The sequence below is a fragment of the Ovis aries genome, chromosome 23 (assembly GCF_016772045.2).
Source record: "Ovis aries strain OAR_USU_Benz2616 breed Rambouillet chromosome 23, ARS-UI_Ramb_v3.0, whole genome shotgun sequence".
Lineage (NCBI taxonomy): Eukaryota > Metazoa > Chordata > Mammalia > Artiodactyla > Bovidae > Ovis > Ovis aries.
The window spans coordinates 33224747-33238363 of record NC_056076.1 but is presented as its reverse complement, the minus strand read 5'-3'; the positions used below and the strand labels follow the sequence as shown (position 1 = coordinate 33238363).

Here is a 13617-nt window from a genome sequence, read left to right as displayed (position 1 = left end):
CACCTAGGAAGGGATTTCCCTGACAGTCCAGTGGTCAGGACTACGCTTCCAGTGCAGGGGTCATGGATTTGACCCCTGGTTAGGGAACTAAGATCCTACATGCCATATAGCATGGCCACAAAAGAAAAAATAAACAACAATAAGAAGAAAATAATTTTTTTAAAAAGAAACACACCAAAAAACCACCTGGGAGAATACTGAGACTTGGGCCTGTCCCATACTAGGCCTGTTTTCTGTTGTTTTGAAATGTTTCTGTGATCTCCAGTAATTTCAGATTTCATCAGAATTAGCATAAGACACACAGCAATGGTTTCATAAGGATTTACGAATAGTCATAATATTCAAAATAGTTATGATTCATTGAGCCCTTGCTGTATACAAGGCATTGCCTAAATAATTTCACAAAGTTCTTTTCTCACAACAAACTTAATGTATTATTAGTCTCCTTTTTAGATGTAGAAAAATTGAAGGGTCTTAGTGGTTAAATATTTTCGCCCAGGTGACAGAACCACTAACTCGTAGGTTAGGATATTACTCATATCTGCCCAGTGCCGCTGTAACCTACCGCTTCCATTGTACAGAGAAACACCACTTTTTTCCCCCTGTGCAATTATCAGCCATAGGTCAGATTATGAACTTTGTTCAGCATGTGAAAGTTCTTTGATTCAGTTAGAAAACAATTCCATTCCTGAAGTTGACTTCCATGCCCACCTTCCCCCCAGATTCATTCATTGTATCATTAAGGTTGGAGGGCATCATCATTGTTAAAAGTGGGTCTCTGTTTTCCCTTGATCTTCCACATCATCCCATCAAGTACGCCCATCATTTTTCTTGTGTTCACAAAAAACAGGCCTTGGCTAAGGAAAACAGGACATTGTGAATATAGTCTTGCCTTATTAGGAACCTCAGTTTTCTATCACTTTTCTAGTTTCTTTCTTTGTCACTGAAATGGTCTCCTGGAGGTGTTAGAGGCATAGCATTAAGAAACCACTGGACACATGAGTAATACCAAATTAAACAAAGGACCTCAGGAGAGGCCAGGCTTGGGGGATGCTTGGTGCTCATGACTTCCTCAGCCTCCCAGGTCCTCACTGCACAGGTACTCAGCTGAGCTGTGACAGTATTTTCACTGCCCAAGGTGAGGACTTTGGCTAGGTCAGGGGACATGAGGGCATTACCGAGCATTTTACAGCCCAAGTCTGTCCCTCTGGAGTGCAAACCTGACCATCATGTCGGTCACAAAAGCTGCCTTCAGTGAGTCTTATCATCTGATTCTAACATTTGGATTATGGGTGTGATCTTGCTGTGCTGTCCACGGATTATATATCAGTGTCTAGGCATCTCACACTCATGTCCACAACACAGCTGTGTAACGAGGAGCTCTCTGGACATTGGCAGCTGGCTCATAGCCAGGAGAGGCTCTGTCCACCCAGCCCCTCCAATGGGGGAACAGTGCCTTTTGCCTCTTGCATGGTGAGGTGGGTGGTGCTCACATCATAAACCACATCCCAGAGGCCTTCCCAGTGTGGCTGCTCATTAAAGCCAGTCTCTGAGGGCCGCGGGGTTGGGTCTCTGCAAACCGTCCACCAGCTATGAAGTGGAAAGCAGTGCCCTTTCAGGAACACATGTGGACCAACGATGAAGGACTGGATTGGCCAAAAAGTCAGTTTGGGTTTTTCCGTAGCACCTTATGAAAATACCCGAATGACCTTTTCAATCAACCCAGTAATAAGGACATTAAGAAATATTGGCCTTAAGAGGTGCAATGAAGGACGGACCCTCTGAAACCGGGGTTTCTCTTAGCCTGCAGCTGCCACCCGGAGCGTGCAGAGGACTGTGAGCAGGGCTCCGGCCGCTGCACCTGCAGGCCCAACTTCCGCGGAGACCACTGTGAGGAGTGTGCGGCCGGCTACTATCATTTCCCAGTTTGCTCCAGTAAGTCCTGGTGGTAGAAGGGGAGGCCTGGCTCCTTGGCTCTTACCTGGGCTTTGTGCATCAACCCCTGAGGGCGTGGCAGGTGGGGTGGGGAAAGAAAGGGGGACAGAAATAGGGCCAGGAAGGCTGTATTGGGTTGGCCAAAACTACGTTCTTATTTTTCCGTAAGATGTTACAGGAAAACCCAGATGAATTTTTTGGCCAACCCAGTATTTGTGTGGAAGTGTTTCCCAAAGTTTGGAACATTACCTTTATATAAGTATGTTGTATATAAGTATGTTGTATGTATGTATGTATGTATGTATGTATGTATATGTAAGTATGTATGTATATAAGTATGTTGTACATAAGTATGTATGTTATTTATCTGCAAAGTATTAGGCTGTACCATAGACATGACCTAAGGGGCAAATATTGGCAATTTCAACGTAATAGTAATCCATGTGTGAAGTTTTTTTACATAAACCTAGAAAAAATGTCATGGGCTTCCAGATACTTGTTTGCACACACACGTGTGTATGTTGTATTTCTGGTGGGCAAGGGATGTTTCTGCTCTTACCCACTTTACAGGGGAGCCGCCCATCTCACCCTATTGTCATGACCTAAGAGAATGGCTCAGTACCTCAGAGAGAAGAAATAGTATCTGTTAGAAACACTGTAGAACAGGGAGCAAGTGTGTTAGTCGCTCAGTCATGTCTGTCTCTTTGGGACCCTGTGGACTATAGCCTCTATCCACGGGATTCTCCAGGCAAGAATACAGGAGTGGGTTGCCATTCCGTTCTCCAGGGGATCTTCCCAACCCAGGGATGGAACCCAGGTCTCCCACATTGCAGGCAGATCCTTTACTGTCCTTACTGTCCGGAGAGCACGGAGCAGGAGAGTCTGAAATCTGCTGTGCAGGTTGGGGCAGGAGCCTGGTTCTGTTTGTTCTGCGTTAGCGTAGAAACTGGAGTTTGGTGTCAGGACAGAGAAACACTGTCTCAGGAAGAGGCTGCCACACTGAGACCTTAGTTGTTGCCCATTCCCACCTCACAGTTTTACTATCCTGGGAAAATCACATTGAGTTTTGAGGCTGTGCAGACAGGATGTGTGTGGCCCCATCTGGTGTGTAGTCACCATCTGGCCCCGTACCCACCTGCAGTCCCAGGGTTACTGTTCAGTAAGGACCCACTTCCACTGTTGAATGTCCCAGTTTGGAGGACAAATTATATAACCATCTTAGAGTTAAAGGAGCCGACTTTTAAGCCCATACATAGCAATATTATCAGGGCTTAATCAGTTTAGAATCCTTAATTATTGGACAGAGGCTGAGCAGAAATTGTATTTTCATAAGCAAAGTTTTAGAGTAAAAACTTGTAAGGAAACGTTTTTTAAAAACTAGTCTCAATTTTATATTAAAGAACAATAAAGATACTAAAGGGACTTCTCTGGTGGCCCAGTGGTTAAGAATCCACCTGCTAGTGCAGAGGACACAGGTTCAATTCCTGCTCCAGGAAGATTCCACATGCCTTGGGGCAGCTTGGCCTGTGCAACACAACTACGGAAGCCCACAAGCCTAGAGCCCGTGCTCTGCCACAGGAGAAGCCACCGCAGTGAGAAACCCACGCACACCAATGAAAACCCAGGGCAGCCAATGTTGGTTAATTAATTTTTAGAAAGAAGTCCAGTTCAGCCCTAGTTGACTGGGACTTAGCTATTGTGAGCACAGAATATCCATTTCTGTTCATTAGTATGCACATCACACTCACGTCTGACCTTCCTGATTCTAGATAACTACACTTTTAAGTGTAGCAATATTTCCCTTTTTTTTTTTCCAGTTGGTTTTCACACACTGCTTTCACTACGTTGGAGTGGGCATCTTCCTAGTTACTGCAATTTACTGTTTTACTATGCTGTGTCCTGAATTTTTCTCTGTATTTTTCAATAAACTATTTTTCTAGGAATTCCCATCCTTCCTATTTCTACTCCAAGTCCAGAGGATCCAGTAGCTGGAGATATAATAAAAGGCAAGTAATTTCTCACTTGGTTTAACTTCAGTAAAAATGTTCTCCATATTCCTTCTTCTACACACATGGCTATGTCCAAGTTCAAATCATTCTTACGGGAGCTTGGTGGTGCCTTGTGGGTGTGTTGCGTTTGGACTCCTCACCCCCCTGCCCCTTCATTCTGTAATCCTGTCTATGCTTTGCAAAGGCACTGCCTGATGAAGGGGACTAAGCCATTTGGATTGTCTGTCTCCAGTTTGCTCAGAAAGCTTCCGTGACAGTCAGCTGCCTGCCGTCTTGGTTCTCCATGAAGGGACTCTGAGAAAGGGACTGGGTGCAAGCAGTTCATTTGGGAGGTGACCCCAGGAAACATCAGTAAGGGAGAGAGTCTGAGACTGAAGGGGGCCTTTTTGAAGTTGCCTTAGCGAGCTTGGTCCTACGGTAGCTCCTGGAGCTGTAACCCTCTTGGCAGCTCTGGGAGACAGCAGAGAACTTGCTCAGCATTCCCCCAGCTGAATGGAGAACTTCAGTCACCTGCCGGGTGGGGAGGGCTGCCTCTGGGGCATTAACTCTCAGGACCTGGCCTGCAGGGGGGCCAAGGAGCTGCGGCAGCTGGAAAAGTGCCCAGGGAAGAGTGTGCGGAAGCAGGCTTTGGGGTGGAGAGGCGCTCTGCCTACGTAATACCTGATTCTGCACGTGTTTTGTGAGCACCTACTATGTGTCTGACACCGTTCTGGCTGCAGGGGACTTAGCAGTGAAATAAATTTCCCAGCTCTCCTGCAGCTTATACAACGTATATTTTGGTTGGGGGTAGGGTGAGGGCAACTCATAAGGTAACATATTTAACATATAAACAAGTAAAATAACAAATGTGTTAGATGATTAACATGCAGGGTTGTGTCTTGTACAAGGTGCCCCTTTTAAATGGGAATCATTCACAATGGGGAACTTACGCATCCCTCAGGCCATGTCTTGTATTATTGGTGTAAAATATTCCAGTTAAGAATTTCCAAAGGCAGGTGATGGATCTCACAGATTCAGGATTACTTGGGGGAATATTTGAAGTTACTAACTGCCTATAATAAAGGTTGGCCAGATTTCTGTTCATTTAATCTCATTAAAAGGGTCACAAAAAGGTACTAATTTATTTAAAGAGAAGTCTGATGCTGGGAGGGATTGGGGGCAGGAGGAGAAGGGGACGACAGAGGATGAGATGGCTGGATGGCATCACTGACTCGATGGGCGTGAGTCTGAGTGAACTCCGGGAGTTGGTGATGGACAGGGAGGCCTGGTGTGCTGCGATTCATGGGGTTGCAAAGAGTTGGACACGACTGAGCGACTGAACTGAATTGAATCCATCTGCTTACTTTGCCAACAAAGGTCTGTCTAGTCAAGGCTATGGCAACCCACTCCAGTACTCTTGGCTGGAAAATCTCATGGGTGGAGGAGCCTGGTAGGCTGCAGTCCATGGGGTCGCTAAGAGTCGGACACAACTGAAGCGGCTTAGTAGCAGCAGCAGCAACATGTATGGATGTGAGAGTTGGACTGTGAAGAAAGCTGAGCACCGTATAATTGATGCTTTTGAACTGTGGTGTTGGAGAAGCCTCTTGAGAGTCCCTTGGACTGCAAGGAGATCCAACCAGTCCATTCTAAAGGAGATCAGTCTTGGGTGTTCTTTGGAAGGAATGATGCTAAAGCTGAAACTCCAATAGTTCAGCCACCTCTTGCAAAGAGTTGACTCATTGGATAAGATTCTGATGCTGGGAGGGATTGGGGGCAGGAGGAGAAGGGGATGATAGAGGATGAGATGGCTGGATGGCGTCACCAACTTGATGGACATGAGTTTGGGTGAACTCCAGGAGTTGGTGATGGACAGGGAGGCCTGGCGTGCTGCGATTCATGGGGTTGCAAAGAGTCGGACACGACTGAGCGACTGAACTAACTGAACTGAGTCCATGTGCAGTACAGAAGACACAGGAGATGGGGGTTCGATCTCTGGGTCAGGAAGATCCCCTGGGGGAAGAAATGGCAACCTACTCCAGTATTCTTGCCTGGGAAATCCCATGGACAGAGGATCCTGGCGGGTTACAGTCCATGGGGTTGCAAAGAGTCAGACACAGCTGAAGCAACTGAGCATGCATGCGCACACACACTTGGTCACTCAGGGACCGTAGCTGTGCCTGACTTACTTTCTGATCCCCACGGCATGGTTTTCTACCCATAGTGGGTACAGCAGGTGTGTCCTTAAGTGTTTGCCGTGTTTGACTAGAATGGGGCTCAGCTTTTGAGCCTGGATTATGATACATCGCTGGTCTCCTTCCACAAGCATGTTTTAGATACTCTGTTTCTGGTCTGTTTCCAGTAATCCCTTTGTTGTTCTGTTCCCTTTTCTCCCCAGATAGGCTGGTGGTGACTTAGGGAAGGAAATTTAATTGAATTTGAAGGAAAGTTCAGACTTCTGTTACAGAATATTAGGGAAGCCTCAGAACACAGCCTTGAGGAAAAGAAATTCCACTTAACGCAGTTAGATTTATTTGGGAATTTGAAATCAGAGAGATCCCGTTCAATTTTATTTTCTACTAATGCACTTTAAAAACACCCAGTTTGGGGCCTGACTTCTGGCAGCAGTGAACCTTAGGAACACAAACATCTCAGCTGCCAGGAGATATACAACACTGGATGATACCAGGTCTCTCCCATCCCTGAGGATTTTAATTCATTGAGGCCCATTAATGCTTTCATGTCTTCTCAGTGCTTCTTAAATAAAGCTGTGTTTAAGAACCTGCTTTTACAAAATGTAAATGCCTGTGTTTCACCCTCAGATTTTAAATCTAGATTTCCAGGGTGACGTTCAGCCTGGTATTTTGAACAGATTTTCTAGATGATTCTGGCCTGTCTCTTGCATGCGTGCCAAGTGGTTTCAGTCCTGTCCGACTCTTTGTGACCCCGTGGACTCTAACCCACCAGGCCCCTCTGTCCATGGGATTCTCCAGGTAAGAATACTGGAGTGGGTTGCCATGCCCTCCTCCAGGGGGTCTTCCCTAACCCAGGGATCGAACCAGCTTCTTTTATGTCTCCTGCATTGGCAGGTGGGTTTCATTAGTGCCACCTGGGAAGATTTCCAGGGATGAAGTTCAGGCTGGTATTTTGAACATATTTTCTAGATGATTCTGGTGTATGTCTCTTGTTAAGAACCACTGCTCTGGTTAGAAGAAATTTGTATTTCATGGTTGGCAGACTTTCCTGTAAAGATATAGTAAATATTTTCAGCTTTGTAGGCAAAGTTGCATGTACTCAACTCTGCTGTTGTAACATGAAAAGAATAGACAATACACGAATGAATGAGCTTGGCTGTGTTCCAATAAAACTTTGTCTACTGAAACAAAAGGATCTGGGCCTCAGGCCTTAGTTTACAGATCCCGGGACTCTATCAGCATCTCTTGAGTTTGGGATTCCACACCCAGGCAAAGATGTTTTACCAGGAGATTCCAGTGTGCAGCCCAGATCGAGAAGTATGTTCTAGAAATTCCATAGGCTCAGTTCCAGACACTTGAAACAAAGGAGACTTGAAGTGAAAGGACAGAACCCTTTTCCAGGCCAGAATGTTTTTAGCTTTACATGACCCTGGATATTATTGGGGTTTTCTGGGTCCAAGTGATCATTTATAACCACTTGGCATTTATTTTTAGAAAGTTCGTGTTTAGTAGACACATCTTCAAGGGCTTTTTTTGAAAATGAAAGGATGCACGAAACATTCACTCTAGAGGGACACTGGCCTCTGGGCACTCTTTTATTCCTCCAAGTTCAAATGAAGAGTGATGAAGAGTAAAATCAGCAGCTGCAGAAAGACTCTAAGTGCTTACTTTAGGAGAGTGATGCCATCTTGGGATGGGTTTGTAAAGCAGCTCGTTTGGTTGGAGGACATGGCTGCCTGGAGGTTCCTTGACCCCAAGAAAAGGTTTTGATTCCCCTGATCACTTTGTAAGGAGCTAGTTGTGATTGTTGTTTAGTTGCCAAGTCATGTCCGACTCTTTGCGACCCCGTGGACTGTAGCTCGCCAGGCTCCTCTGTCCATGGGATTCTCCAGGCAAGAACACTAGAGTGGGTTGCCATTTCCTTCTCCAGAGGAGCTACTTGCCCTTGCCAAGTTGTGAGTCAATGTGGGTGGGGCTGTGGCATGTGCTAATGATGAGAACTCTGAGAGTTGGGGGCGACAGCCTGCTGGGGCATGCCTTTGCACTCTGTCCCTCCCCAGGCTGGGCATTTTAACCTGCGTGGCAGGGTGGGGCAGCCACTGTTGGCATGGAGACAGGCCAGATATGGCTTAGAGAGAGACAGGTGAATTCTGATATGTTAGTTTGGCGGCTCTCTGTAGATGCCAGTAAAACAGAATTCAAGGAATGGTGTTTACCAAAGAGAACTGGAGTCTTGCATATTTAGCATATTCTTCATTCATTGAACTCTTATTAAGTGCCTCCTCTGTACCAGGCACAGCTGAGGCAGCTGCTAGTTCACAGTCGCTGCTCCCTGGAAGCCCCCAGGCCTGCAGGAGACACACTGGCAAACAGTTTCAACAGCAGGAGTTAATCCTATGACCTGGCAAAGTGGTGGTGGTTTTGTCGCTGAGTCATGTCGACTCCTGCAACCCCATGGACAGCAGCCTGCCAGGCTCCTCTGTCTATGGGGTTTCCCAGGCAAGAACACTGGAGTAGGTTGCCATTTCCTTCTCTAGGGGATCTTCCCGACCCAAGGATTGAGCCTGCATCTCCTGCATTGCAGGCAGATTCTTTACCATCTGAGCCACCAGCCAAGAACATGGAGCAATAGGAGCAGACCCGAGGGTCATCCTTATAGCTTCTTACAAAAGGGAGGGAGGGAAGGTAGGCGGGTAGATGGGAAGAATGGGAGGAAGAATGGAGGAAAGAAAGAAGGAAAGAAAAAGGTAGAGTTCTAGAAGGGCTTCCTGGGACCAGGAGAAGGAGGCGTTGAGGACATTACGGATTTGTATATACTGAGGTGGCCCAAACATCATTTGGAGTTTTCCATAAGGTGTTATGGTGATGATTTTACACCAGGTGATAGGAAAGCATCTTGAGACACCTGTTTTTAGTGATGCGTGGGCTCTGGCAGCATGAAGATTTTGAAGGGTCTTCTGAGTCACATGTGTTGAGGACTTTGCATTGTGTCCTGAAGGCATCAGATCACCATGGAGGGGATTAATCAGGGCCTGGTAACCCACTCCAGTGTTCTTGCCTGGAGAACCGCATGGACAGAGGAGCCTGGTGAGCTACAGTCCATGGGGTCGCAGAGTCGGACGTGACAGAGCAAATAACACTTTCACTTTTTTTCATGAAAAGATTGGCTTTTTAGAAAGATCACTCCTGCCACCAGTGTGGAGAGTGGGTTGGAAGGAGAAGATGGGAAGCAGACAGCCTTGTTAGGAGAATCTTGATATAAACCAGGCAAACAAGGGTGAGGTCCTCGAGGAAGGCTCTGGAACTCTGGAAGGAGGCGAGGATTCCAGCTACCTTCCTAAGATACAGGCACTAAGACCTGGTGAGGAGGTGGGAGGTGAGGGTGGAGGAGAAGCGAAGGGCCTCAGAAATCTCTGGTTCCTGCACTGTGAGGGAGTATTTTCCAGATAAGTTAAAAAAAAAGTGTCAGGAGAACATGATAACCGCTGCACTACAGAAAGCACACCTGAGTTAAAAAGTAAATTTCAGAAACAAATTTAGCAATGCATAGGCACTCGATGCTTTCTTTCTGTTTACAAATGGTAGTAAATCTAGGTTCCTTTGACTTCAATGCCAATGTCAAGTTCAAGTTTCTTACTGAATTCCAATGCCTGGTTTGTCGCCAAGACTGAAGTTGACAGTAAACCTCTGCATTTCACTGTGGTGGTCTCAGCCTCCGGGGCTGTGGCACTGGGACCTTGTGTAGCAGCTGTGATGAACAGACAGGGTGGTGCTCATGCCAGCCTGAGCTCTAAGGCTTCTCTTGTGATGAATATACCCTTGGACACATCCAGTGCCTCTTTTTGACAAAAGGAGGCAGTTAGATGACTGTTGGATTGAAGTATGAGCAAGTTAGATATTAGGCAAAGACTGTAGAATTGTTCTGATTTACCCTGATCTTTTTTTCTTCATTATTGTAAAAATAATAAAATAATAATAATAATTCTACAACTCTGTTACCAACCTTTTACATGAAAAAGGGCAAAGGGAAGGAGTGGGATTTAGCTAGCTCTTCAGATTATCTACTATTTTTAACCCTTGTAGAAAATCTTTCCAAAGTGCATGAGGCTCTCTTCCTTGAGAAGTAGGGGTAACCCAGTCAAGTCTTTGATCTACCTTAGGGACTGCCTTAAGGGACCATGTTGCAGGTTTAGATGTTAACATTCTTGAGAGAAATGTAGATACTTTAAATACAAGAATGGTTTGAATATGTGTACTAATCTAGAACATACCTTGAACACAGCTTTTAAAATCAGTTATCAGCTTGTATCCTTCACATCGTATAAAGGGCATGGGGCTTTAAAACCAGGCTGACCTGGATTCACATTCCTACCCAGCTTTTCTAGCTGTGTGACCTCGGGCAAGTTAATTAACCTTTCTGAGCCTGTTTTTTCTCACCTATAAAATGCTTATCTTAACAGGACTCTTGCTTGACCTCATTATCTATCCATCCATAAGGAAGTCGAGCAAGAGCCCTGTCTTTCTGAGAAACGCTTATTGATTAAGACATCCTGTACGTGGCAGCAGGTGTCCCTAGGTGAGCTCTCCCTAAGTGTTTAGTCTGAAAGGTTTTTCCTTCTTTTATTGCTGTCTTTCACTATCTATTTAGCCCCTAATTTTAGTGGCTAAAACCAACATGATTTATTTCTTGCAATCCTGTGGCTTGGCTGGGCAGTCTTTCTGCCGAACTTGCTGGAAGGTCCGCTGGGGACAGCTCAGTGTCTCTCTCCCTGTGGCCCTTTGTCCTTGAGGAGGTCAGCCAGAGTACCCCCCTCAACCCCAGCGATCTTAGGGTTCCCAAAGCGTGAGAATGGAAGCCACAAAGCCTGTCATAAAGCCACAAAGCTACAAAACCTGGGCTCTGAAATCCCAGGACAGCGCTTTCCCCTTATTCTACTGGTCAAAGTCAGTCATGTGGCCAGTAAGTGATTTCAGTAATTAAAGTGTGAAAGACAAACCCAAGTTAAGGCAGAGAGCAGGCAAGGGACAGGGGAGCTGCTGGAACAGACTGGGTGGGGGGCCCTTGCTGAGGTGGTGACTCCCCCACAGAGAACTGAAGGATGAGAGGGAACGCGGGAAGGGCGCTGCCCGCAAGGACTGACCAGCCAAAGCAGAGGTCCTGAGATGGACAGGACCACCCTGTCTGCTGAGAAGGGCAGGTGCGTGCAGGCTTGAAATGAGCCCGGTGAGGTCCTCCAGAGCCAGACCTGGCTCTGATCAGGGCTGAATGGATGTTCATCTCTTTTCTTTTAAACAATGGTGGTAGAAATATGTTAAAGTCAAGATAGTCATTCAGTGGGAATCTATGAAGTTGAAATTTTACTAAATAAGGCTCGTGTGTGTGCGCGCGTGGTCAGTTACTCATTTGTGTCCTACTCTATGGACTGCAGCATGCCAGGCTCCTCTGTCCATGGGGATTTTCCCGCCAAGAATACTGGAGTGGGTCGCTGTGCCCTCCTCCAGGGGATCTTCCCAACCCAAGGATTGAACCCAGGTCTCCCGCATTACAGGTGGATTCTTTACCATCTAAACCACCAGAGAAGCCCAACTAAGGCTTCAGTTCAGTTCAGTTCTGTCGCTCAGTCGTGTCCGACTCTTTTGGGGGAAAAATTGTTCCCATGGGCATGGATGCTGAAAGATTGTAGATACTTTGTAAAGTCATGTCTGCCCTAGAGGTTCCTGAATGGCATCTCTGATCTTTCCTGGGGAGATGTCTTACTCCCTTTAAGAAGAGTCTTTAAGATGAGTTAGGAATGTATGTAAACCATTTATTATTCCGTCACTAAGTTGTGTCTCACTCTTTGCCACTCATGAACTGCAGCAAACCAGGCTTCCCTGTCCTTCACTGTCTCCCAGAGTTTGCTCAAATTCACATCTGTTGAGTTGGTGATGCTGTCTAACAATCTCATCTTCTGCTGCTCCCTTCTTTAGCCTTCAATCTTTCCCAGCATCAGTCTTTTCTAATGAATTGGCTCTCCGCATCAGATAGCCAAAGTACTGGAGTTTCAGCTTCAGCATCAGTCTTTCCAGTGAATATTCAGTGTTGACTAGTTTGATCTCCTTGCAGTCCGGGGGACTCTCAAGAGTCTTCTCCAACACCACAGCTCAAAAGCATCAGTCCTTTGGCCCTCATCCTTCTTTATGGTCCAACTCTCATATCTGTCAATGGCCAGTGGCAAAACCATAGCTTTGACTATATGTACATTTGTCGGCAAAGTGATGGCTCTGCTTTTTAATACACTGTTTAGGTTTGTCATAATTTGCCTTCTAAGGAGCAAGAGTCTTTTAATTTTGTGGCTTCAGTCACCATCTGCAGTGAATTTGGAGCCCAAGAAAATAAAATCTGCCATTGTTCCCACTTTTCCCCCATCTATTTGCCTTAAAGTGATGGGATTGGGTATAAACTATAGATAACTCAGAATCTGGATTTCCATGGCAGACACCTGGGTGAAGGGAGAAACACACAAAGGGAGGAAGGATGGAGAGCCCCTCTGAATGTCTCTTCCTCTTCGCAGGCTGTGACTGTAACTTGGAAGGAGTTCTCCCTGAAATCTGTGATGCCCAAGGGAGGTGCTTGTGCCGCCCCGGCGTCGGAGGCGCTCGGTGTGACGCCTGCCGCTCGGGTTTCTACTCCTTCCCTATTTGCCAAGGTAAGTGAGCAACATGAACATAGTGACTGTCAGTCCCCTGAGATAAGTTTCCTCCCAAGGAAATTCAGAGACTCCTTTTGGCAGAACTGTGTAGCCTCCCATTTAAATGAACGAGCTGCTGGCTCAGATATGTATGTTACATGTGACCGTCCTACCGCGGCCATCTCACCGCCCTTATTTTGCCTTTCACCCTTAACCTTCTTCCTCCCCAGCAGTCAGCCTGTGGGCTCTGGAGAGGAGGTGGTACCTGAACAGTGTTGAGGAACCTGCCAGGCAGACAAGGGGGAGGAGGCTGGGGATTCCAGGAAGGAGGACAGCACACGCAAAACCGCAGCCTCCTGCTTCTCCACTTGGTTTGTCTCTTAGTCTCCCATCCTAGTAAGAGCCACTGAAGGGGATGGAGGGAGGGAGAGGGAGGAGTTTGGCCCAGGCCTCGAAGAACAACAGGTGTGCAGTCAGTGATGTGTGTGCTAGGTTGCTTCAGTTGTGTCCGACTCTTTATAAACCGATAGACTGTAGACTGGCGTGCTTCTCTCTGTCCATGGGATTCTCAAGGCAAGAATACTGGAATAGGTTGCCATTCCCTTCTCCAGGGGTATCTTCCTGACCCAGGGATCGAACCTGGGTCCTCCACCATTGCAGGCTTCCCTGGTGGCTCAGGCAGTAAAGAATCTGCCTGCAGTGCGGGAGACTCAGGTTCAATCCCTGAGTCGGGAAGATCTCCTAGAGAAGGAAATGGCTATGCACTTTTCTGAATTAAGGGCTTGAACCAAACCCATAAGGTAAATCCCCAATTAATTCAAGGTATTTTAA

General features: G+C 46.5%; 1 protein-coding gene across 4 annotated transcripts in view; it reads left to right on the top strand.

Annotated features, from left to right (window-relative positions):
• The window catches only part of LAMA3 (laminin subunit alpha 3), a 253384-nt gene that overhangs the window by 81020 nt on the left and 158747 nt on the right, over positions 1-13617 (top strand). For all 4 annotated transcript variants that reach the window (XM_042239547.2, XM_060405225.1, XM_060405224.1 and 1 more), the window contains 3 exons: positions 1804-1935; positions 3876-3941; positions 12670-12804. In XM_042239547.2, coding sequence (XP_042095481.1) covers positions 1804-1935; positions 3876-3941; positions 12670-12804 — 333 coding nt within the window. The remainder of the gene's footprint in view (positions 1-1803; positions 1936-3875; positions 3942-12669; positions 12805-13617) is intronic.